Raw genomic sequence first — 23,426 nt, forward strand, 5'->3', positions numbered from 1 at the left:
CTCACTACACGCTGCAGGTTTCCAGTGCTAGAGAAGGTAAAGCCACCACAGAGCATCACCAAACCACCACCATGCTTCACTGAAGGCAGGGTCACTTTTCTGCATATGCCCAATTCTTTCTTCTCCAAACATAACGCTGATTTATATGCCCCAAAAGTTAAAGTTTTGTTCATCCGAATCCCCAAACTTCTGTGACCTTTTTATATGGTTTTTAGCATATTAGAGCCATCTTGTGTCTCTTTTGTTCTAGGATCAGTAGTGGGGTACGTCTTGCGGTGAACTTCAGTACTGCTGCCACCAAATCTTTCTGTAGGTCCTTTGCAGTCATTCAAGGTTTTTTTTTAACACTTGGTTCCTCAGGAATTTGGTAGTATAAGGTGAGAGCTTCCTCTTTCTGCGCCGTCCAGGTAGTGTAGTTGTTGTTCATTAACCCTGAACTTGTGAAAGGCTTTATACTGTTTTCATACTATTTTCATATATTCTTATATATGAAAATATATTTGTTTATACAAAGCAATTATCTCTTAACTTTATAGATAACTCTTGACTTGTTCATTTCTGACATGCAGTCAAACTTCTCCATCAACAAATCTCATATTAAAGGAATAATACACCTGAAAGTTTAACAGTGGCAAAATCCTCAAAGCAAAATAGTTTGAATTACATGAACTGAACAAAAACATGTTACAATAAAAATGTTTGAAATAAGCACTGCACTTTATTGTGGTTGTTTATTTCAAACTGAAATTGCTTTTAATACCGACCTCACTAAATTGCTGTTTAAAAATATTTTCAAGTGTTAAAAACACAACAAACGATGAGCTTACAAGTTTTTTAATGATGAATTAAAACAAAATGTGAACAAAAGTTGGCTTTACTGCTGGAGCATGTTTCAAACAAAACATCAAATAATAACTCAGACTAGGGACTAAACATAATAGACTAGACAAACTAAAGAGACTTGGGGATCAAACACACAAGGATCTTGACTAGGCCTACTAGCTGTTATGCACACTAGCTGCTAAGCTGGATGGTAGCTAAACAGACTATGATCCAAGCAGACTAGGAGACTAAACAGACTATGATCTAAGCAGACTAGGAGACTAAACAGACTATGATCCAAGCAAGTTAGTAGTTCAGTGGTTAATAATTGTACAGACTCAGAACTAAACATACAAGAGACTAATCACACATGAGGTTAAACACACAAGAGGCTAATCCTCCTAGGGGCTAAGCTTACGCTAGGAGATACACAGACAAAGAGACAAACTACAACACATACTAAATCAAAAGGGAATGTAAACTTAAACAGCTCCACAAAACATATGCCAACTAAAACAGAACAGAAAAAAATCCCCACTTTAACATAACCGATGCTCGTCCCAGTTTCCCAGAACAAAGAACTATTTATAAAGAAACTAATGAGCTTCCTTGGTTCAGGTGAGCGCTCTCATCACCTGACCGAGGTGCCTTCTGGGAAACTGAGTCTAAAAAACAAAAACTACACAAAACAAGATTTCTCTAGGGGTGATACATTACAGAGATTGGTATTTTAAATGCCTAAAATAAATTTTCGCTTGAAGTATACAACCACAATAAATTGCAGTATCAAAATTTTTTTCCCATTCAGATCAAATTGCAATGCAGAAAGATTCAAACATTTTTATTGCATCAAGTTTTTGTTCAGTTCATGTATTTTAACATGCTAATCTTCTTTGAGGAATTTTGGCACTGTTATACTTCCATAAATACATTTCATTCAAGTCATTCATCTTCTATACTGCTTATCCTGTACATAGTCACAGGAAGCCAACCACTACACCTCTGTGCCGCCATGATTGACGGATTTCTTTTTAAATTTGTTAAGCAAAATAAAAATAGAAATAAATATTATTTTATTATTATATTTTTACAACAACATAAAATTCAGCATTTACTTTTCTTCATGTTAAGACTACTGTATGTTACATTAATACAAATATATATATTAAAAAAATCATTATGGTTTGTTATTTTAATTTACAGATCGTGTGTATAGTGCATTTTAGCACAATTTTTTTTTAATAAAATGTACTGCATTGTAGACATCTTCATTAAATCTTATTTAATAGTTTTTTTAATTGTGCAACTATCAACTATTTCATAAATATACCCATCACCATTTCAGAAGGATCAAACTATTGGGCTGCATCGAGCACCATAAATAACTAAGGAGACTTGAAATTACCAAAACTGGGTTAAGAACCCTTCAACAAATCATCAAAACCTGTGAGGATAATGCTGAACCCTCGACTCTGTGGAAGAAACGTGGTTTGAAAAAAGCTAGTAATGATGAAGTTGCATGTTATAAAAGTGTCCACTGTACAAGCCTCTGGAGACAGTGTTATGATCTGGGGTTGCTTCAGTTGCTCAGGTCTAGACTCAGTAACGTTATGGGGCAATAAAATGAAGTCAAATGGAGTTCTGGGAGCATGAGGAATCATTATCACACATGAATTGGACAACATATCGTGTGTAATCAAAGCTAAAGGTGATTAAATGTAATCCTAGTGTGTGACTTTTTTGGCGCTGCACTGTATATCATGATTTAACTTCAATAATATGTATTTATTTAAGTACTATATAAACATTTCTGCAATTTAAGTCAAATTAACCTTCTGAAGTCATAATCCAGGTCCAGTCATGAATTATATTCATATTTCTATGCTATAAAGCTGTGTAGTATTTTAATTTCTAACATACAGATAATATGTACAAAACGTGGTCTGAAATTAGACTTGTTTTTATTGATTCAGTAATCATCCTGCTTTAAAAACTGAAATCCTTACACTAAATCTGATGTTGAGTTTTTATACCATGGTGAGATCACTGTCATAAAAAGTTACTATAATATTATTGTTTAAAACTGATTTATAGATGATGTAATGTGGTAGAAAGAATGTGACTGGAGGTCTACACTTATGGGCAGATCTGAGGATCAGTAGGAAGCTGTGTGTGATGAGTGTTTGATAAATGTATGAGGAGTGTGTGAGGAGTGTGTAGGTCGAAACTATTTCATCTCAACAAAGAGAGCTTGTGTGAAATTACATTCCTTTTGGAATCACGTTGCTAAAATTCAGGCTATTGTTTAGAATCAGGGCTTTTTTTAGGAGTGTAAATTAACACGCAGTAAATAAATCATCACAGACATAATCATCACAGCAGGATTATTGGCACAATATTAAAATTAACTACTTAGTTATTAACCTAGTTAACCCAGTGTAAGTATGTATCCAATGTTGTAAACATTAAAGCACTTTTTGTAAGTCGCTCTGGATAAGAGCGTCTGCCAAATGCCTAAATGTAAATGTAAATGTAACACAAATTAATATAGAAAAATATTAACATGCAAATGGTTGTGTATTTAACAGATAAATAGGTTTTTGATTATTTCTATAACTGACCATTGCTCATGATATATATTTTTTCTTTAAAGAGCCACCAGTGCATCCAAACTACACCGGCGCATCAATCATGTTTTATATTTTTTCACTAAGTTGATTTTTTTTCTTATATATATATATATATATATATGTGTGTGTGTATTGGAGAGAAACTTGTTCATGCTTAATTTGTAAATATTTTTGCAAAGTATATCACTCTTATGTGGACTTTTAAGTAAACCTTCAACTTCAAATAGGTAAAATACTTATTCATTGCCGTGTGTTTGATCAAAAGCATACAGTTTCTAAAATCTGAGTCTCAAGTTTTAAATGTTCTAAATATTATTATTATTGAGATATAGTTTGAACCTTGCTATGAAAAATTTACTCACACGATACAATATATAGAAATATCATTTTTTTTTATTGTAACAGCCTGAACATTAGAAATGTATATTTTAAATTTATCTTTTAATGTATTTTAAAAATTTATTTAAATCATAATATGAACTATGTAATATTATTAGCAAAAAAAGGATAAATAAACAATTTTTATTTAAGCAATTTAACAAACCACTTTAGCTTAACATAAAGAGTTTAACCATTTATAGAATAAAAAATATTATAAAAAATTTTAAATGACTTCATCATTTAAGGCCGAAACTATAAAAAACTATTAGGCAGTCAAACAAATAAATAAACAAATAAACTGCTTAAATAAGTATTCAAAAATAATTATAAATAATCAGACAAACAAATACAGCGTAAACAAACAAATAGTAGAATATATATATATTTCAGTAAACATTTGATTGCTGTGTTAGATTGAATGTGATCACTTTGATTATTATTATTATTATTATTATAACAGAGCGCGCGCCGCCATGTTGTCCGTCCCGCAGCAGGGTGCCGGTAAACAGATGACGTCACAGGAGTGACTGTGCAGGACGGGAGCGCGTGCGCGCGGTGATGAGAGAGCGGGAGCGCGTGCATTCAGGACCAGCGCGCGGTGAAGATGGGCAACGTTCACGTGAGTAGCGCTCTCTGCTCCAACGGCTTTATATTATTATTACTGCAGGATGTTTTAACATTTAATACTTTATTATCATCATCAAACGCACTCTGAGTGTAAACACTGAATACTTATTATTATTATTATTATTGTTATTGTTATTATTATTACTGTTATTATTATTGTTGTTATTATTGTTGTTGTTATTATTACTCAACTTTCTTGTGCGCTTCTCCTTCTTACTATATAATGTTTTTAACATAATGTCAGTGTTTTTATCTGCTCCATCACACACACACACACACACACACACACTCCCTTCCTGCTGATGGACCTGGGTCTGCACCGCCCCTGCAGAGATCATGACTCAGCCACACGCTCAAAAACATCATCACTACAAACTAAACATTAATAAATAACTAGAATAAATCAGTGCTAATTTACTGAAATACTACAACCAGGAAAAAAGTCTTAAAAAATATAGAGTCTAGAAAGAAGAAAAAGAATATTACAGTTTCTAGGTTACAGAAAAAACATTATACGAGGGGTGTTCGAGTCATGAGGAAATGTCTGGTGAATGAAGACGTAAAAGTGATTGACATTTACAGACGACTTCAGGCAGATATAAAGTGCACACATTCAGCACACAATATGTGTGGTTGTTTGTTCTCAGCCCACAGTCGTTCCCTATGAGGACTTTGACGTGATGGCGGATATTAAGGAGATCCGCAAAGCTTGCAAAGGAATGGGTACGTCCACACACACACACACACACACACACACACACACACACACAGAGCTGAGACTCTGGTGTAAAACAACCTGTGATGTCTTGTTGCTCTGTGCAGGCACCGACGAGGAGACCATCATCGACATCTTAGCTAACCGCTCCTCGGCCCAGCGCATGGAGATTAAACAAGCGTACTTTGAAAAATATGATGATGTATGATGTTGTGCACACACACACACACTCCCACAAACACACACACACACCCACGCAGTCTTTAATAATCGGAGTGTAAGAAGATCTGCCTGCAGGCTTGGCTTGGAGCCCATCTATAGACTGGAGTGCGGCAGAAAAGTGGGCGTGTCCTTTTCTCTAGATATGCAGATATGGGTGTGTCATTAAACCCATATATAACAATAAGGTCGTCTCTGAGTAAGGTCTGTGGATGAGAATATGTGTGTCTGTTCGTCTGTGTGTGTAAGGGAGTGTTTAAAACTATATTTTTGTTATATACATGTGGGTGTGGCTTTTACCATGCATAGAAAAGAATTGGGTGTGTCTTAAAAACTGTAGACAGGAATGTGGGCGTGGCTTCGAGTCTGTATGAGTTTTTGGATGCAATTGTGGGCGTGTCTTTTGAAAATCCCACATGTAAATAAATGGATTTATTTAAATAGTTTGTTTGCGTTTATATGTGTGTGTGTGTGGAGGGTGGGTTGGTTACAACTATATTTTTGGGATGTATATGTGGGTGTGGCTGTAAACAGACAGAGAAAAGCATGTGACTGAGTAGGCGTGTCTTTTAGACAGGAATGTGGGCGTGGCTATGAGTCTACAGCAGTGTTAGATGTTAATGTGGGGGTGTCTTTTGAAGATCCTATATGAAAACAAGTATCAGTTTATTGGTGTTTTTACGTGTTTGTGTGTTTGTGAGGGGTTGTTTAAGACTATTTCTGGGACACACATGTGGGTGTGGCTTTTACCATACATAGAAAAGAGTAGGCGTGTCTTGTAGACTGGAATGTGGGTGTGGCTTTGAGTCTATATGAGCGTTTAGATGTGCTTTAGTTAGAAATGTAGGTGTGTCTTAAAGTCTGTAGATGGAAATTAGTGTGTTGGTGAGTCTGTGGATGTTACAACTATTAGACAAGTAAAGGGGGCGTGTCTTAAAGTCCATATATGGAAATCTTTAACTAGAAGAATCTGCACATGATTATTTGCATATTTAATTATCTATTAATAAATTGATCGTTTGTATTGAAGAAGTAAAAGATGAGCAACTAATCAATACACACTCACACACACAGACACACAAACACTTACGTAATGCAGACAAACAGCATTAGCTGATTCCCCACAGGAGCTGGAGGAGGTGCTGAGGAGCGAGCTGATGGGAAGTTTCGAGAAGGCGATCATCGCCATGTTGGATCCGCCTCACGTCTACACTGCTAAAGAACTGCGGCGCGCCATGAAGGGAGCCGGAACCGACGAGGACGTGCTGGTGGAGATCCTGTGCACCAGCACCAACCAGGTCACACTCACAGCATCTGTGTTATAATCCTTCAAATGATATGTCACCCGCCATCACCAAATCTCTTCACCTCACTGTCATGTGTGATTTTATTCACAGGAGATTTTGAATATTAAGGAGGCGTACGCTCAGGGTAAGAACGAAATCAATCAGTGGTGTTATACTCTGATCGCTAAAAGACAAGTGTACTGACGTTCTGTGCTTTTATGACGTCGATGTTGGTGGTGATGATGATGTAGTACACGAGCGTGACCTGGAAGCTGACATCGAGGACGACACCAGTGGAGACGTGAGAAACCTGCTGATTTCACTTCTGCAGGTGAATTATTAATCAATCTATCAATTCACTGTAGTCATGGGATTAGAACCCACAACCTTCTGTGACATGCTAGTGTTGATCCTCATTTAAGTTTTGTCTTGATACCACAACAAACCTACTAACCCACTAAATCATTTAGTTAATTGTCTGTTTTCCCCAGTTGCCTAGCAACAGTGCTCCCAGTACAACCAGTAAAGTTTCATGGTGTAGTTATTTCAAATTTCTTCATCTCTCTGTTATTATAATGATTTATGAAGCACTGTCCCTGACTATCATGCCATTTTTAATTAAGTGCAAGTTGAAAGAGTTTTTCTGCGTGTACAGGCGAGCAGGGACGAGGGTTACGACGTGGATGAAGGACTGGCTGAACAGGACGCAACATCACTGATCGAGGTGAGGCAGAATTGAACAAAAAGTCATTTAAATGTTACGTTTATTAAAACGAATTTTTTCCATTGCATTGTGAGTTATGAAGCCAGACGAGCACTATATAAACAAAGTGTAAACTATAAGGACTCTTGGAACGAGTTCTACACGTTTCAGGATTTGAGATGATTCTCAAAATGACACGTTGACCCACTTTAACGTTAATTCTGTAAATGTAAGAAAGTTTTGGAACCCAGGCTTTGCGTGATTAAGCAATCCAGTCCAGAGTACACGCTCAAAAAGCATTCTCATTTCATGTTGAACCAAGCCTCTGCTTTGGTGTTTAAAGATTAATTTTAATGTCAATTTGGAAACATGACCATAAATTTGGAGACAAGGCTGTGAGTTCTGAAAAAGGACAAGAGAATTAGGAAACACAGCAGCGAATTCGACATCACATGACAAACATGACATCAAGTTCGGAAACTCAACCGTTAATTTGGAAACATGACCATGATTTTGGAAACAAGACAGCAAGTTCAGAAACACAACAGCAAATTTGGAAACATGAGACCGAATTTGGAAACATTACAGCAAATTTGGAAACACCACCGTAAATTCACAAACAAGACCATGATTTGGTAACAAGACTGTGATTCTGTAAAAACACAATAGTGAATTTGGAAGCATGAACGTGATTTAATAAGACAAGACCGTGATTCAGACTTATTTGGCAATATGAATTTCAAAACATGGCAGCAAATTTGGAAACATAATTTCGGAAATACGACAGAAAATCCAGAATTTGGAAATAAAACAGTAAACTTTAAAAGATTTACATTTATGCATTTGGCAGACGCTCTTATCCAGAGTGACTTACATTTTTATCTCATTACACATCTGAGAAGTTGAGGGTTAAGGGCCGCGCTCAAGGGCCCAACAGTGGCAACTTGGTGGTTGTGGGGTTTGAACCTGGGATCTTCCGAACCATAGTCCAACGCCTTAACCACTGAGCTACCCCAGCTACCTAAAACCCCACCATCAGTTGAGATACAATACAGCAAATTTGGAAACAAGTTTAGAAATAAGACCATGATTTCGTGAATCAAGGCAGTGATTTCAGAAACATGACCATGAGTTTGGAAACATGACTGCAAGTTCAGGCCTGTGGTGTAGTTAAAGTATTTTAAACATATGGTAGATAGATTATCTTCTTTATCTTATCTTCTTTTTTTTTTATTGTTTTATCATTTGCCCTTTTCTATAGTTATACCTGTGATACGTAACTGTTTAAGTGAATATGGACAGGATAGTAATATTTATAGCTTTACCTTTTTTTTCCAGGCTGGAGAAGGACGCTTCGGCACAGACGAGTCCACTTTCACCTACATCCTGACTCACAGGAACTACCTGCAGCTCCAGGCCACCTTCAAATGCTATGAATCTGTGAGAAAATAGACAGATTAATGAAACCGCTAGCTAGCTACACTGCATGTGTTACTAATGTACAATGCTGATGCTAGTCAGAGCAAAGAGCTTTGCTGTTTGTGCTTATTCTGAGCCACACTGTTTAAACCAACGCATAGCGTCATCATCATCATCATCATCATCATAACCTTGTATAATAGTAGAAATTAATTCTTTAATTTATTAAAATTGTAAGGGAGATATTTAAGCTACATGTTTTTGACAAACGCTCCGTTCTAGGAGTCTGGCTGATTAGCTAGCTAGCCTAGATTTAGGTCCATGAGTACCATGCTAACAGCTAACTCGCGGGGATTATGGTTTTTCATCAAGCAGAATTATAAAACAGAAACCAACCATTTACAAAAAGGTTTCTAATCCAGTCACTTACTGTAGCTAGCAAACTTCTACTTAGTAAAAATGTTCAAACTAGCTTTTAAGATATTTATTGAAAAATATTTCCACTAATAAAAAAATAAACAGTTTATTTCTAAAGAAATGATGTTCACACAATTTTAACTTAAGAACTTAAAGAAACAACTTGGCCAATAATTAAATTATTGGTGTGTGTGTGTGTGTGTGTGTGTGTGAGGTTTGCTTGTTATAGTTTTGATCAGCAGCTACATGGCTAATAAAGCTAACAGTTCAAACAGTTCATGGAAGCTTGTATCAACTAGTTTAATCTGGTGCATTTGTGGATAATTTAGTTTCAGCAATTAACTTGTAAATCATGAGGTTCTGTGTGTGTGTGTGTGTGTGTGTAGATGTCTGGGACGGACATCCTCGATGCCATCAGCGATGAAGCCACAGGGACTTTGAAGGACTGCTACATAACTCTGGGTAAAGCAGGAGTTTAGCGAAAAATAAATGAACAATAGAAACTTAAATATAATTTACTATAAGAGAAACACTGAGTGTGTAATGTTTGCTTTTCTTTCAATAGTTATCGTTCCCTGGTTTTAATAATCATGTCAAGTAAAACATTTTCACTAAACACAAGCCCAAATATGCAATATACTGTACCTTCTTTCAAAAACTGTTTATTATTTTAAGTATTTGAGGGTGTGGCTTAAACAGGGCGGAGTCATCCTAATTTCTGCCTAATTGGGCCGCCAGTTTTACCTTCCAGTGATCAGCTGCATAGTGAAGTTCAGCTTTAGTTTTTACTGCACACGTTAGGGTGTGATTTTCGACGCCACACCGTGTCATTGCCATGTGACTTTTCTCCTCTGCTTGTTGGAACAGTTCGGTGCGCTAAGAACCCGCAGCTTTATTTCGCCCGTCGGCTGAACGCAGCGATGTCAGGAGCGGGAACGGACGAGGACACGCTCGTCCGCATCATAGTGGGACGCTCGGAGGTACGAGACATCTCTGAAATCCTGCTGTTCCCTTCAAATGTCTGTGATGAATGAAAACAACTCGATTTAAAGCCTTCATTTCCCAGATTGAAAATATTTTTTTTTATAAAATAAATAATACATAATGAAGCTGGTCCGGGACATTATTATTTTTTTTGCGATGTGTTTCACAGCACGTGTATAATATAACATATATATATATAACATTTTTGATTATCATGTGTTATATGAATGTGTAAACGACTTTCGATTGAATGAAACCTTCAGTAATTATTAGTAAAACTCTCTCTTCTTCCCTGAATAATGTTTCGGCTGAGAAGTGCTGGTTCCACAGCTGATTGCTTGTCGATGAGTCTGTAACGCGGTTATTTATCCTGTACAGCTGGACCTGGAGACCATTAAGGACATGTACCTGGAGAAGTTTGACGTGACGCTGAAGGACGCTCTGAGCTCAGACTGCGGCGGAGACTTTAAGCGCCTCCTGCTGGCCGTCCTGCACTGAGAGATAGAGCGCGACAGAGTCCGACACTAATCTCTACACCAGGAACAAACCTTCTCACCAACACTGCCTAGAGGAATAACACACACACACACACACACACACAGGCCGTGTTCCAGTGCTGCTCTGACACGCCCTCGTCCACTTCCCTCTCGCCAAACAGTCTGAATCAAAACAATGGCAACTTTCACTCTTTTATTTACATTTTTGCATACTGGCAGATAAGCAAGTTTTTAAAAGAGACGTTTAGTTTTTAACCTCCTGGTTTAAAATACTCAAAACTTGAAATTTGCATGTTTAGAAAAAACTCTATGGGCCAGATTTTATCTATGAGTAAAATATACAAACTTTTCTAGTGGCCTAGTTCTCATAACAACATTCTGCTTAAGTGCAAATTAGAATTTTGGGATTTTTATTTACTAGGAAAAATAACTAATTACAGATTTAATAAGATTTTTAAGTCCTTAAGAATTGTAGTGGTTAAATATTTAACATTCTTGTGACCACACTTTCCATTTTATATTATAATAAAGTTCCGTATTTTGATACTTCATTACACATTTTTCAACACGCAATTTTTATCAACTTTTACAGGCCTTCAACCTTCAGTGACCGAGATCTCACAGATCTGACAGTTATGTTCAGTTTAACTCACAACTACGGGGTTTTTTTTCTAAATAGACGTTGACGAGGGCGTTTTAGAAACGCAGGAGCACACGACTACCATTTCTAAATCACTTCTGCTTTACGTTCACACTACGTTCAGATATCTTTCACGTCAGGTCACTTCACATATTTCATCCCAAACCTGGGGATTGTTTGGTGACAGCGTGAGTAGAATAACGCAGCTCCGCCTCAGTAATTCAGTTATTAAGAAAATAAACTAAAGCAAGGAAATCTTTAATTAATGTATATAATCAAACATAAGACATTTTTTGCACTCTACCTGTCCGGCTAGTGTCTCACCTGACACTCAAACCTACTCTTTATAGGAAATAATTCTCTAAAATAAAAATAAAAAATCACTTGGTGAAATTGAATCAAGGCTGAGTGTGAAGTAATATAATTGGAGTTATATTGTCCAACGCAAATTTCATAAAAATAAACTTTCTTTGAACCGCGTACATAAGTAGTATGTAGGTACAGTATCTATAGATTTTCCTGGGTGAGATAGATTTCTATTAATGAACAACATTAGCTTTGGAGCTTTTGAGTGCGAAAACAAAACAGCGTCTTGGTTCATCCACTACATTTAGCACGTATCAATTTATTTATTTCTTTGTTTGTTTATTTATTGGATATTTCCTGGACCGACCCTTTGAAAAGCTTTAAACCAGTAACAGTCACTGTTTATTCACTGAAACAGAACTTAGGCACTGCTTTTTATTTACTGTTACAGAATTAATAAAGATAAGAACACGTCTTAAAATCCAAATCTTTCTGATTGTGGTTGTTTCAGGAATTTTCTCTGAACCAAAAAGTGTTTGTGTGTTAATGCTAACAGCTTTCGAAACATATTTCTCCTCCTTACAGTAACGTGTGTAACCCTGAGTATGTAGAGTAGAGTATTAGACTAGCCTGCGCTGGAGTGTGTGCTGCTTGCTGCTGAGTAATCCTGTATTTACGCCATGTGGACGAGGACAGAGCGAGAGAGACGAGCTGATGACGGATGAGCAGGAGGAGGAGTTTGGAATGACGTACAAGTAGCTTATTTACATATTCATAATGACGTGTCGGATGTTAGCGTTAGCGCGTGTACACTGTGGTGTGATGAGTGTGATGTAATCTGTATACAGACCCAGGCGTTGATGTGTATCAATAAATAACAACAAGTGAACAAACTGCTTTAGTCGGACTCATTTCTGTTTGAAGAAATATTTACAGAGAAATAAAATATTATACAAACATATAAGAAGAATGTTAGACAGCAAGACAGACAGACAGATTGATAGATGTAATAAAAGACAGGCCAGAGAGAGAGATGGTCAGACACACACACACACACAGACAGATAAATAGATAGAGACAGCAGACAGACAGATGTAGAGAGTTGGTCAGACAGATAGATAGCATAAAAAGATATAGCGTCTGGGCTGATGGCGATCGTGTCATGTGACCCGTCACTGCTCGACTTTTATCGCTTCAGTGTGTGTGATCGCGTTATAAAAACACTAAAGTCTTTCAGCAGCCGAATTAAACCAGCTCTTAAACTCCAGCGTGTAATAGGGTTTCATTTATCCCACCATCCCGGATGTGTGGAGTCGATCAAAGCCTCTTTAATTACACACAAGCTGTGAAGAAGAACCCACAGCTGTCCAGATGCTGAGATCCGTCCAGATGTTACACAGTAGCCTTGCGAGGTCAAGGCAGGGCAAGGTGAGGTTTGAACAGACCATGTTCCAGTGGCTCACAGCTGTCTCACTCAGGCACACCGAAACAACTTTTACAAATGAAATAAAAAAATGGAATTAATTAATGGATCAATTATCTAGAGTAATAGCTCGCTTAGCGAGGAATTTGATATGAAGCTAACTAGCTAAGCTGTTTGATTTATGTTCCACTTTGCGGATAAGATTAGCAGTATGAGCTAACTGTACTAGCTACTTTGACTCACCAGAGAGCCATCTAACTTACATTCTAGCTTTACTTTTCTGTATAATGTCTCCATACGCTTTTTTTTTTTTTTCGAACAAGAGATGAACAGTATAGAGAAAGAAGAGAGAAGAAAATCTCTGGTTAAATGTTGCTAAAATTGTGGGATTTGTAGAACATAAACAAACTATTGTGACTTTGCTGCTAGCTAGCACGAATGACGGTGGCGTGGTGGCGTAGTGTGACAGTTAGCACTGTCGAGGGTCAGGTCTGTGTGAGTGGAGTTCGCATGTTCTCCCCGTGCTTGGTGGGTTTCCTCCAGGGTACTCCGGTTTCCTCCCACAGTCCAAAGACATGCAGATTAGTCTAATCGCCCGGTGTGTGTAAATCTGTATGTGAATGTTGACAGGAGGTCATACCACAGCTGTAAAAATGGGAATAAATACAATGGTCTCCTTTGGCCCTCACAGTTCCTAGATGGATGGATGGAACAGGAATGAACCAGTGTGATATTGAAGCACCATGATGGCTGGCTGAGCGAAAAGTAAGTCTTGTATCATATTTTATTGAAAACGGTCAAGATGTGTCAAGAACAAAGGAGACATATGGAGAGTCGTGTGAAATCCGAGGACCTCAGAATCATCCAGTCTATAACTCTTTACCTCCATACCTTCACCAGCGGATGAGCTCCAGACCTTCCCCATTCCGCTCAGCTTCAGTTTGTCTGACTGAACGTCTCAGTTTTATCGAGAGTGTTAATGCGAGCGAACTCTGTATGTTTTACATTAGGACCAGGATGGGACAGGATTCCTGTGTGTAAAGAAAAACTTCGGTGTGATGTCACACACACACACACACACACACACACACACTGCTCAAATGTGCCAAATGCTGTGATTCTTGAGAGCTTTGTATACATTTTTTAAGCCTAGAACCTTTTTTAATCCAAAAACATGATGAAAGCGTGTTAGATGTTTCAGAGGGAATACCGGCATCCAAATAAAATTCCCGGATTGTTCAGGAATCAACGCAGTACATTAATACATAAAAGGAGCTGAAGTGATGTTGATCATCCGCCGCTGTTTCGCCTAAACTCCAGGCATTAAACTCATTCCAGTAATAAAACGTCCTCTCTGTGCTCAACGAGAAACATCTGCGCCTGCACATCTGCGTTCGATTCTCTCCACGAGTGATCTGTGTTTGTTGCTCCTCCATACTGCTGCCCCGAGACGAGATCATAGTTGGCTCTGAGGCTCAGACACGCAGCCAGACGAGGAAAAAAATAAAGAACGAGGACTCACGCTACTGTCCTTGGAGGATGAAATGTATTAAGGAAATTAATTTAAGTGTTACTTTTTAAACATACTATAAAAATCCATGACAATGTTAACCTTTGGCGCTAAAATACAGCGGAATGATGAGGCTAATGCCTGCTAACTCTGCTACCGAATCCATGTTAGGTTCCATGTTGTTTTTATTTTTTAACAAATATTTTATTTCATTTGCTTTACTGACAATCATTTATAAAAATACCTAGGGAGCATGCCAGGCTAGTTATTTCGCCTAATCCTTGTTACGCATGGTGCATGAGACATTTTTCTCTCCAAGGAAAAAAAAATTCCAAGTCAGCATTTCATATCTTTGTTTATTTCTCATCAAACAACAGTTGGTTTATATAACTGAAGATGCATCTCTATAATCGTTCTCGCTTACAAAATACACAGTAAAAAAAATTCAAGCAGCAAAATACAAATACAAATACAAATACAAGGGGCGTTCGAGTCAAACCGGGACTTGTAATTAAATTTCTGGTGAATGAAAGCGTAACACTCACACAAGACCTCAAGCACAGTATGGTGTGATGAGACTCTTAGCCGCGGTAAAACATTTGAACGGTGGGAACGTTTTAAAGAAGGCCGTACGTCCGTGAATGACGATCCTGGCTATGTTTGGTGCATTTAAGGAGTTCCTGGGAGGCCAGCGTTTTTACCTTGATGGTGTCCAAGCACTAGTGAAACACTGCCGTAAGTGCATTTGTGTAGCAGAGGATAATATAGAGAAATAAAGAAAGGTTTTATTTTCTGAACTGAAATCCTGCTTTGACTCGAACGCCCGTTTGTACTTTAATTCTTGCCTTAAATTTTTCATTCTTACTTCATACAGTACAATTACTAACATGTTTATGAATAATACAACAGGGACCGGAATTAAATATTTACTTTGCCTGTAAATACACACAGCTGCATTTAAATAAAAAAGAAATATAAAATGTTTTTAAATGACCCCAATGCTTTAGCTAAGCTATATAGACAAGGGCAATAAGGTTAGTCTGTTAAGCGTTTCACAAAAAGTTTACACACACACACGCTGACATGGATAGCATATTTTACATAACACTGTATAATTTACACAGCTGAATACAAGCTATAATTGAACAATACCACAAAAATAATTCAGTGTCATCATGAGAACTATTGAGATATAATCACGCTAATAACGATAGGCTACAGTACATGACAGGCTAGATATTAACTGCAAACATGCTAACTCTCCTGACCTGCCTAATGTTTGTCGCGGTCTATATATGGATATAAAGGCTAGTCGTCCTGTGTGTCGCTACCTGTGCAATGCTGGATATAATGTATTGTGTTTGCTAACAAGCTAAGACATGCTAAATGGAGAGATGGCTACTTCCTGTTTCTACTCTACATGTTCAGTACTAACTACTGCTAGCATGCTAAAAAGAAAAAAAGATTACCAATAGAAATGTTGCATCCTGTGATGCATGAACTTCTGAATTCATGTTCCATGTTCTAAAAGCTACTTCTAAGTGTCACATCCTATATACACGCTATTATTGCTAACAAGCTAAAACAGGACCTGCTTAAGCCCCAATCATTTTTAGTGAATGGAAATCTATTATATTTCCTGTATCATTGTCTGTGCTAGGCTTATACCAGACTACTGCTAATTTATTAAAGCGTGCTACAGCTGTGTACCTACATGGAAATGGCACTTCCTGTGACATACAAGTTGCATCAAATGTGCTACAGCATATGACATACTGCTGGAAATGCTACGTTCTCTACTACTTGTACTAGACCATATATGAAGTCATTGTTAACAACCTAAATCATACTTAACTAAGATATCTGCTAAATTTATGCCGCGACCCAGAGGATGGAAATGCTACTTCCTGCATCATGGGCGATCTGGTTAAGACGTCCGCGCACGCAGTCCACCGTGACATACACTTCAGTTCCGTTTTGCACTGAGAATGACACCCTGAGCCCTAAGCTAGCCCATTCACTACCTTCCGGCATCTGACCTCCGATTTGGCGAGCGAGGACTGTCGGCGAAGCTCCTTGCTGAACTAAAACGAGGTCGATCCTGCTACAGGAGTGTATCAGCCTCAAATCAAGAGCAACACTAGCAGTTCCTGCCTCCCAGAAGATGAAATTACGATGTGCGTGCTGCTTGTTTGCGCTTGCTAGTTGTAGTTGCGCCACTGTCGGGGACGTTTGGTGAAAAAATAAGGGCTTGTTTCTTACAGCACCAAAAGGAAGACCTCTTTTGGATACGGTGGCCGACAGAGCAGAGGACACAGAAGAAGGGATCCACAGCAGACTTAGCATGCTAATCCCAGAGTCGTCGCAGAAGTAGCGCACGCTGCACTGTGCTGGTGCCAGGATTTCAAAAGTTAAAGTGTCTCCAGCCTCCACTGCAGCGGCAGCGGAAAGAGATATGGATGTGTCCCTGTAGTGAACACCAGGCTTGAAGACTCGCGTCAGTTCAACACTGCTTTCATTCCGGTTGACATACGCTACCAGGAAGAATCCCTCAGATACACAAGCTTGACCCATCGAATAGACTGCTTGTTGCAGGACAAATTTTACCGTGCCCTTCTCTGTAAAACGGACACCACGATTGTCATGGCTCAGGGTCACCATGTAAGGATCAGAGATGGACACCGTACGAAAGGAAGGTCGGAAATTGGTATGGAAGTGTGCTGCAACCACAGTCTGTGCAGTCATGGCTATAGCACCTGTATCATGTGAGAGCCAGAGCAAACTAAAAGGTGCCATGAGGCCACTCTGAAGGTGCACTTTATCATTTTCTGCATTACAGTGATTGCTAGTGCTTCTGAGGAACAGGGACAATGTGTGACCTGGATCCACAATAGTCACCCCGGTCACACTGACACTCTGGAGAGATTTTCCATCCCTTTGCTCCATGCGCATTCCACTTAGGTCCCTCCCTCCATCCTCGCTGGAATTCAACCTCAAACCCGCTTGGATAAAACTACGGCATCCATGCCTTAAAGCTAGGTTATGATCGACCCAGACAAGTCCGTGCTGATGCAAAACTAACCAACTGTTGGTGCAAGAAACGAGTGCTTCATCACTGTGTCCTTGGACGTGCAATTGCATGTTAGGAAACTCACTACCTTGGACCAGGGAAACTTCCCCGGACCAGGTAAGAGAGAATCTGGTTTCAGAGGAGCTTGAACAAATGGTGTCCCTCATGGCTGAGCAAGGAGATGCCACAGGTTGGGAATCGCATTCCGAGCAAGCCTGGCATTCCTGCAGCTGGGAATTGTAGAAATAAGAATGACCACACATTCCAGAAGCTGTGTCTTTTGACGACATTCCTGTACATCTGTATCCACCTGTCAACAGATATTAGGAATATCATAATAACTCAGGAACAAAGAATCCTTTTAGACAGTCGTACACAATTCCTAATTTTAAACCTGGTCTAAAGACTCACCCGGTGTATTAAGACATCGGTTTTGGTCACCACCACATAAGTGCTGTATCTCCAAGCATTCATCTCTGTCCTGTCAGACAAATACAATTGTCAAGAGAGTCATACTCATGAAAGTCTTGTACTACAGACTAGTCTTGTATGAAAAATAAAAAAGTAAGCACCTGACAAATCCTGTCGGCATGAATTAAGCACTGGGACACTAGGAAAAATCCTGGAAGACAAACAGTACACTTCTCGCACCTTGGCCATTCTCCGCTAAAATCGCAATACTCGTCTTCTTGACAGGAGCTGCACTCAGGCATCTGTCTTCCCACCTCCACCACACTCTCTGCCATTTCCACCTTGGGTATGGTGTAGGCCTCCATTGTGTGTGTTTTTATCTCGGACCTGTGGCTGTCCAGGTGGCCCTCTAGATCTTTGTGCAGGGCCGCATTTCTAAAGTTATCCATAACTATTTGGTACTCCACCTTTACTTGCTCCATCTGTTCGAAAATCCTCCGCTGTTGGTCCAGTATCTCCTTCTGTTGGGCCAGCAGGACGTCCTGCTGATCCTTTAACCCATTCTGAAGATTACTGACTTCAGCATGTTGAGACCGGAGCTCCTCCACAAGCTTCTCTTGCCCCTTGGCTAAGTGAATCTGCAGCACTAGGGCATCCTCAGATGGGACTTCATTAGTGCCTGGGCAGTTTAGCATGAGAAACAAGTAAGGGATCTTTGAAATTTATAATGAATTTAAAAATGCAATCAAATGCAAAAAGTGCATTTGTGTTCACACATTAACATGTTTATAATTTATATGATTAAGTCAGTGACAGATACTGCATCGGAACAGGATTGTGTTCAAGATTACATATCAGAGTCTCAGTAATACAAGATGGTGGAACCAAGTGGTGAGAGGAACCTAAGTAAAACTTCTATTTTAGTAAAATGGGACTAAAACAAAAATAATATTTTAGTCTCACTTTAAATTTAAAATGGCTAGCAACAGTGCTCTCTTTTGTGTTTCTCTTAAATCTTTTGGCAGAAACTGTAGAACGGGTTCCTTCTCTGCAGAAGCAGTTGGGATTGGTCAAACTTTCTGCATCAGTCTTCAAGGTTGGTAAAACTTTCTGTGGGTGTAGTCAGGATGGATTAAACTTTTTGTGAGAGTGGCCTAGATAGATTGGAGTTTTTGTGGGAGTGGTCTGGATTGGTCAGACTTTCTGTGGTAATGACCTGGATTGGTCAGTTTCTGTCCAATGGTCAGGATATGTCAAACTTCTATGAAAGTGGTTTGGCTTTGTAAATTTTTGTGGGAGTGGTCAGGATTGGCCAAACTTTCTGTGGTAATGACCTGGATTGGTCAGTTTCTTTGAGAGTGGTCTGGATTGGCCAGACATTCTGTGGGAGTGGTCTGCATTGGTGAAACTTTCCATTGGAATGGTCAGGATTGGTCATATGTCATGTGGGAGTGGCCTGGATTGGTCAACTTTTCAATGAGAGTGGTCTGGAATGGTCAAACTTTTTCCTTCAGTGGTCAGGATTGGTCAAAGTTTCGTAAGAGTGGTCAAGATTGGGCAGAAATTCTGTGGGAGTGGTCAGGATTGGGCAGAAATTCTGTGGGAGTGGTCAGGATTGGGCAGAAATTCTGTGGGAGTGGTCAGGATTGGTCAGTTTCTGTAGTAAAAGTGGTCAGGATAGGTCAGAGTTTCTGTGGGAGTGTCCAGGATTGGTCTGAGTTTTTACTGTAGCTAGTGGGATTAGTCAAAACTTTTGTAGGATCTTTAGGGATCTGGCAAAACGTTGAGTATTTTTCTCAGTATTTTGATTGAGAGTGATGAGTATTGGTCAAAGTTTCCACTCCAACCTTTACACACCATGTTTTCAGCTTGGCTGGTGCCTCATCATATCAAAGCTGCTTTGTGTCCTGCAGGTCCTGTGAAGGGAATTTGTACAGCATCCAATGACTGTACAGTTGTGTGCCTGAAAATTTTGGAGAAGAATCACACATGGCTGTTTCACAAGCTTGTGTATTTAAACTTTACTTGTAAGAACTCCTCTGTTACATGCTGCGGTTCTAAACCATATTTTCATAGTTTCCTTGCCTCTCTAGTCTTAAGCCCTAGTTTGCTGGTTCATGTCATAAATTTCCTCTGCTGTATTTTTGGATTTACAAGTACGGGTTTACAGATCAACATGTCTGCTTGTGTTTTGTGTCCAGCTGTGAAAGCAGACCGTGACATCTGTTTATACAACTTGAAGCTTCTTCCAAATCCTCTTGGAGAAGAATTTCATAAAGTTTAACTGGATCTAATGTGTACTTTTTATAATCCCCTTCCCCTTACTATTTTCCTTATGCATCATCTCCTCCCTTCCTTTCTCTTCTTCTACTTACAGTATTAATGTTTAAAAGCTTCAAAATCACACACATGAACAAATGTCACACAAACACAATAAAAAACTGATCGTCTCTGATTAAGCCCATTTAAAAGGTAAATATGTGGTGTTTTAATGCGATAGTGACATAGGAGATCACATGCTCTGTCATCACAGACCACAGTGAACATATGGTTTCAATGTGACTGACTGATTGATCTGTTTTAAAGGATATCCATGGCCTGTATAAGTAATTTTAAGCAGATGATACAAACTCGCAAATATACAGTGATTAAAGCAGAGCTGACGTGTACGTGTGGAAAACAGCTTCAGTGGTGATTTTATTAACTTACAGCTTTTTTTATTGGACTCCAGTAATATAATGTTTATGTTTCTGTACCTCAATCACATGAGAGATTTAGGCTAGCGTTTATAAACTGTTGATTAATTATCCATCTGCAATTACACTTTTATTGCAGTGTTTAAGATCAGATTAAGATCTTATTGGGGAGTTTATAAAAGATTCTGTAATATCGTCTGATCTTCGTGTTAGATGTACGATGGAGATTCTCATACAGCCAGGGATTACAGAGCTCTTTTCCCATGTGCAGATTTCATATAGTGTGAAGAAGTGGAGCCTGAAGTGCTGGAGTCATTCCAAACATCACCAGAACCAGAGTACGTGAAATCCAAATCACTTTCGCATTTTTCCCTTAGCGCTTTTCACAAATTTAAATTGTCAAGATATGATCCGAGTAAAAAATCTGAATTGTGCCAAGAAGCTAGTAATGTGAACGTAGCTGTCGCGTGAGGCAGACTTCTTTCACGTGTTAGCCGCTGAATGCTCAGGAAGTCTGGAGCCTATCCCAGGGGACTCGCACCATGAGACGGGGTACATCCTGGACGGAGTGACAGTACTTTGCATTGCACACAAGCACACACTCACTCACACACACACACACACTATGGTCAATTTGGAAACACCAATTACTGTATAAACGGCATGATTTTGGACTGTTAGAGGAAACTGGAGCACTTAGTACAGGGAGATCATGCAAACGCCGCCCCCACACACTCTCACTCGAGGTGGGCTAGTGTAAATCTATAGGAATTAATATTTTCACCAAAATATTCCTTTACATCAGAGTCCCGTACTCAGTCTGTTTGATATAGTTTAGATCACATGCTTATCGAACGTGACCTCTGGAAACGGTGAGAGAACCTGAAGAGGGTGCCGGTCCATCACACTGCACACAAGCACACGCGTTCACACACACTCACACTCACTCGTCATCGATACCGCTTTACTCATCATCATGCTTTATCCTGTAAACAGGGTCTCAGGGGGACTGGAGCCCATCCCAGGAGACTTAGTGGCATGAGGCGGGATACACCCTGGACTGGGTGCCAATCCATCACAGAGCAAACACACATCCACACACTCATTCACACACTACGGGCAGTTTGGGAAAGCAAATTCACCTATCCTGCATGACTTTGGACTGGGGGGGTGGGGGGTAAGGGGGGGTTATGGTTAGGGGCAACCCAAACTCTACACACACTTACTCTATAAATCAGAGATTCTCATGTCTGTTTGGATCACATGCTCGTTCAAGGTAACCTTTAGAAAATGTACAAGAGGAAAAAGAAAGCTTTTTTTTCTTGCTTCTTCTCATTCTCACCTGGTGTGACGTCACATGTGAGCTGTATCCCGTTCTGGGTGCCGAACTCCCGCGGCGCGCGCTCCGCTCCGTCGCGCATGTGCGTGATGCACTCGCGTCCTGCGCACGGTCGCCGCCTGGTCTGCGCGCACTGCTCTCCGCCCGCGCAGCCGTCGCGTGCCTGTCCCTGTGCCTGGGCACGTGCACGCACGTGCGTCTGCGCCTCCGCCGTGGCGCCGCCGCTCCTGGAGCTCTCCTGTCGCGCCCCCGCGGACGGGTGGATGATGGTGTAGGGCACCGCCGGGCGCCGGAGCGCGTCCCCGCGACCCGAGGCGCACCGCGCGCCCGCGCACGCTCCCGGGCATCGCGCTCCCCCGCACACCTCGACCGCGCGTGCTGCGGACGTGAGCGCGCAGACGGTGAGCCACAGAAGCGTCGAGAGGGGTGCCATTAAAAAGAGGGAGAGAGGGATCGAGCGTGCACCAGGCTCAGGATACGGACTCCACGTGCGATCCGAGAAATGTCTAATTTATCATTACTTGCGTGTTTAAGTGCAAGCAGCGTGTATCAGCACACACACACACACACACACTAGAGAAAGTCCCCCTGTGGATGTGTGTGTGCGCGCGCGCTGACACCATATGCCACAGAATTAATTGGCACCAGGTTTCCCCTTCAGCTTCCACTGGTGCTTTTAACCCATCACTCTCTTTTTAATCCTGGGGAAAAAAACTCTACACCCACAATTAACATAATTAACATTCAGTGCTGGTATAAATTACAGATGATTAACAGTAAAACCGAATAAAATATCCGACTTATTAAATCTGCAGGAATAATACGCAGGATAAAACATGGATGTGCTTTGATGTCACAAGTGTGGGTCAGTATCACCCTGTGCCACCCCTGTAGCCACGCCCCCTGTACCCCTTCATTAAAAGTGCCAGGATCAAGTAAATTTCAGGGTCTCTGCAGATTTTGCTTTTTTTTTTTTACTGAATTAATTCAGGATCCATCTAGTGCGATTAAACAGGAATTAGCGCACCCAGGTGGCCAGATTGTGTAACTACAAGCAGTTTCATACAAGCAATGCTTCCATCCATCTACGCCCATCCCAGGGGCCGTGGAGGCCGAGGGTGACCATTCTATTCATTACAATTTTTACAACCGTGATGGTCAACATTCACACACTACCGGCGATTTGGGAACGCCAATGAGCCTAATCTGCATGTCTTTGGACTGTGGGAGAAAACCGGACTACCCTGAAGAAAACCTCCGGGCACGGATACAAACTTCATGCACGCAGAAATCAAACCCGGACCCTGGAGGTGCAAGGCGACAGTGCTGAG

The 23,426-nt window shown here is 40.0% G+C and overlaps 2 protein-coding genes across 2 annotated transcripts; one reads left to right on the top strand and one right to left on the bottom strand.

The window, feature by feature from the left end:
- The first annotated feature begins 4,305 nt into the window (after nucleotides 1–4,305).
- anxa13l (annexin A13, like) lies at nucleotides 4,306–12,531 on the top strand. Its single transcript, XM_053495647.1, has 11 exons — nucleotides 4,306–4,452; nucleotides 5,108–5,183; nucleotides 5,283–5,377; nucleotides 6,522–6,692; nucleotides 6,792–6,825; nucleotides 6,932–7,011; nucleotides 7,336–7,404; nucleotides 8,722–8,823; nucleotides 9,606–9,681; nucleotides 10,087–10,199; nucleotides 10,582–12,531. Exons 1-11 carry the CDS (start codon nucleotides 4,438–4,440, stop codon nucleotides 10,699–10,701), a joined length of 951 nt encoding a protein of 316 aa, XP_053351622.1. The 5' UTR covers nucleotides 4,306–4,437; the 3' UTR covers nucleotides 10,702–12,531.
- A 2,384-nt stretch (nucleotides 12,532–14,915) lies between these two features.
- si:ch211-252f13.5 (uncharacterized) lies at nucleotides 14,916–22,644 on the bottom strand. Its single transcript, XM_053495637.1, has 4 exons — nucleotides 22,099–22,644; nucleotides 18,222–18,739; nucleotides 18,061–18,130; nucleotides 14,916–17,959 (listed from the first exon to the last, which is right to left on the bottom strand). The coding sequence occupies exons 1-4, from the start codon at nucleotides 22,526–22,528 to the stop codon at nucleotides 16,452–16,454; spliced, it is 2,526 nt and encodes an 841-aa protein (XP_053351612.1). The 5' UTR covers nucleotides 22,529–22,644; the 3' UTR covers nucleotides 14,916–16,451.
- Between the last annotated feature and the right edge of the window lie 782 nt (nucleotides 22,645–23,426).

Source organism: Clarias gariepinus, chromosome 1, assembly GCF_024256425.1.
Source record: "Clarias gariepinus isolate MV-2021 ecotype Netherlands chromosome 1, CGAR_prim_01v2, whole genome shotgun sequence".
Taxonomy (NCBI): domain Eukaryota; kingdom Metazoa; phylum Chordata; class Actinopteri; order Siluriformes; family Clariidae; genus Clarias; species Clarias gariepinus.

Bases quoted from the DNA above. Each gene is read 5' to 3' on its own strand.
- anxa13l (XM_053495647.1), top strand. The intron at 7,405-8,721 runs GTGAGGCAGAAT...TTTTTTTTCCAG, and splicing joins ACGCAACATCACTGATCGAG to GCTGGAGAAGGACGCTTCGG. The intron at 10,200-10,581 runs GTACGAGACATC...TATCCTGTACAG, and splicing joins TCATAGTGGGACGCTCGGAG to CTGGACCTGGAGACCATTAA.
- si:ch211-252f13.5 (XM_053495637.1), bottom strand. From the start codon at position 22,528: ATGGCACCCCTCTCGACGCTTCTGTGGCTCACCGTCTGCGCGCTCACG. The intron at 18,740-22,098 runs GTGAGAATGAGA...TAAACTGCCCAG, and splicing joins CACATGTGACGTCACACCAG to GCACTAATGAAGTCCCATCT. The intron at 18,131-18,221 runs GTGCTTACTTTT...TTTGTCTGACAG, and splicing joins ATGCCGACAGGATTTGTCAG to GACAGAGATGAATGCTTGGA.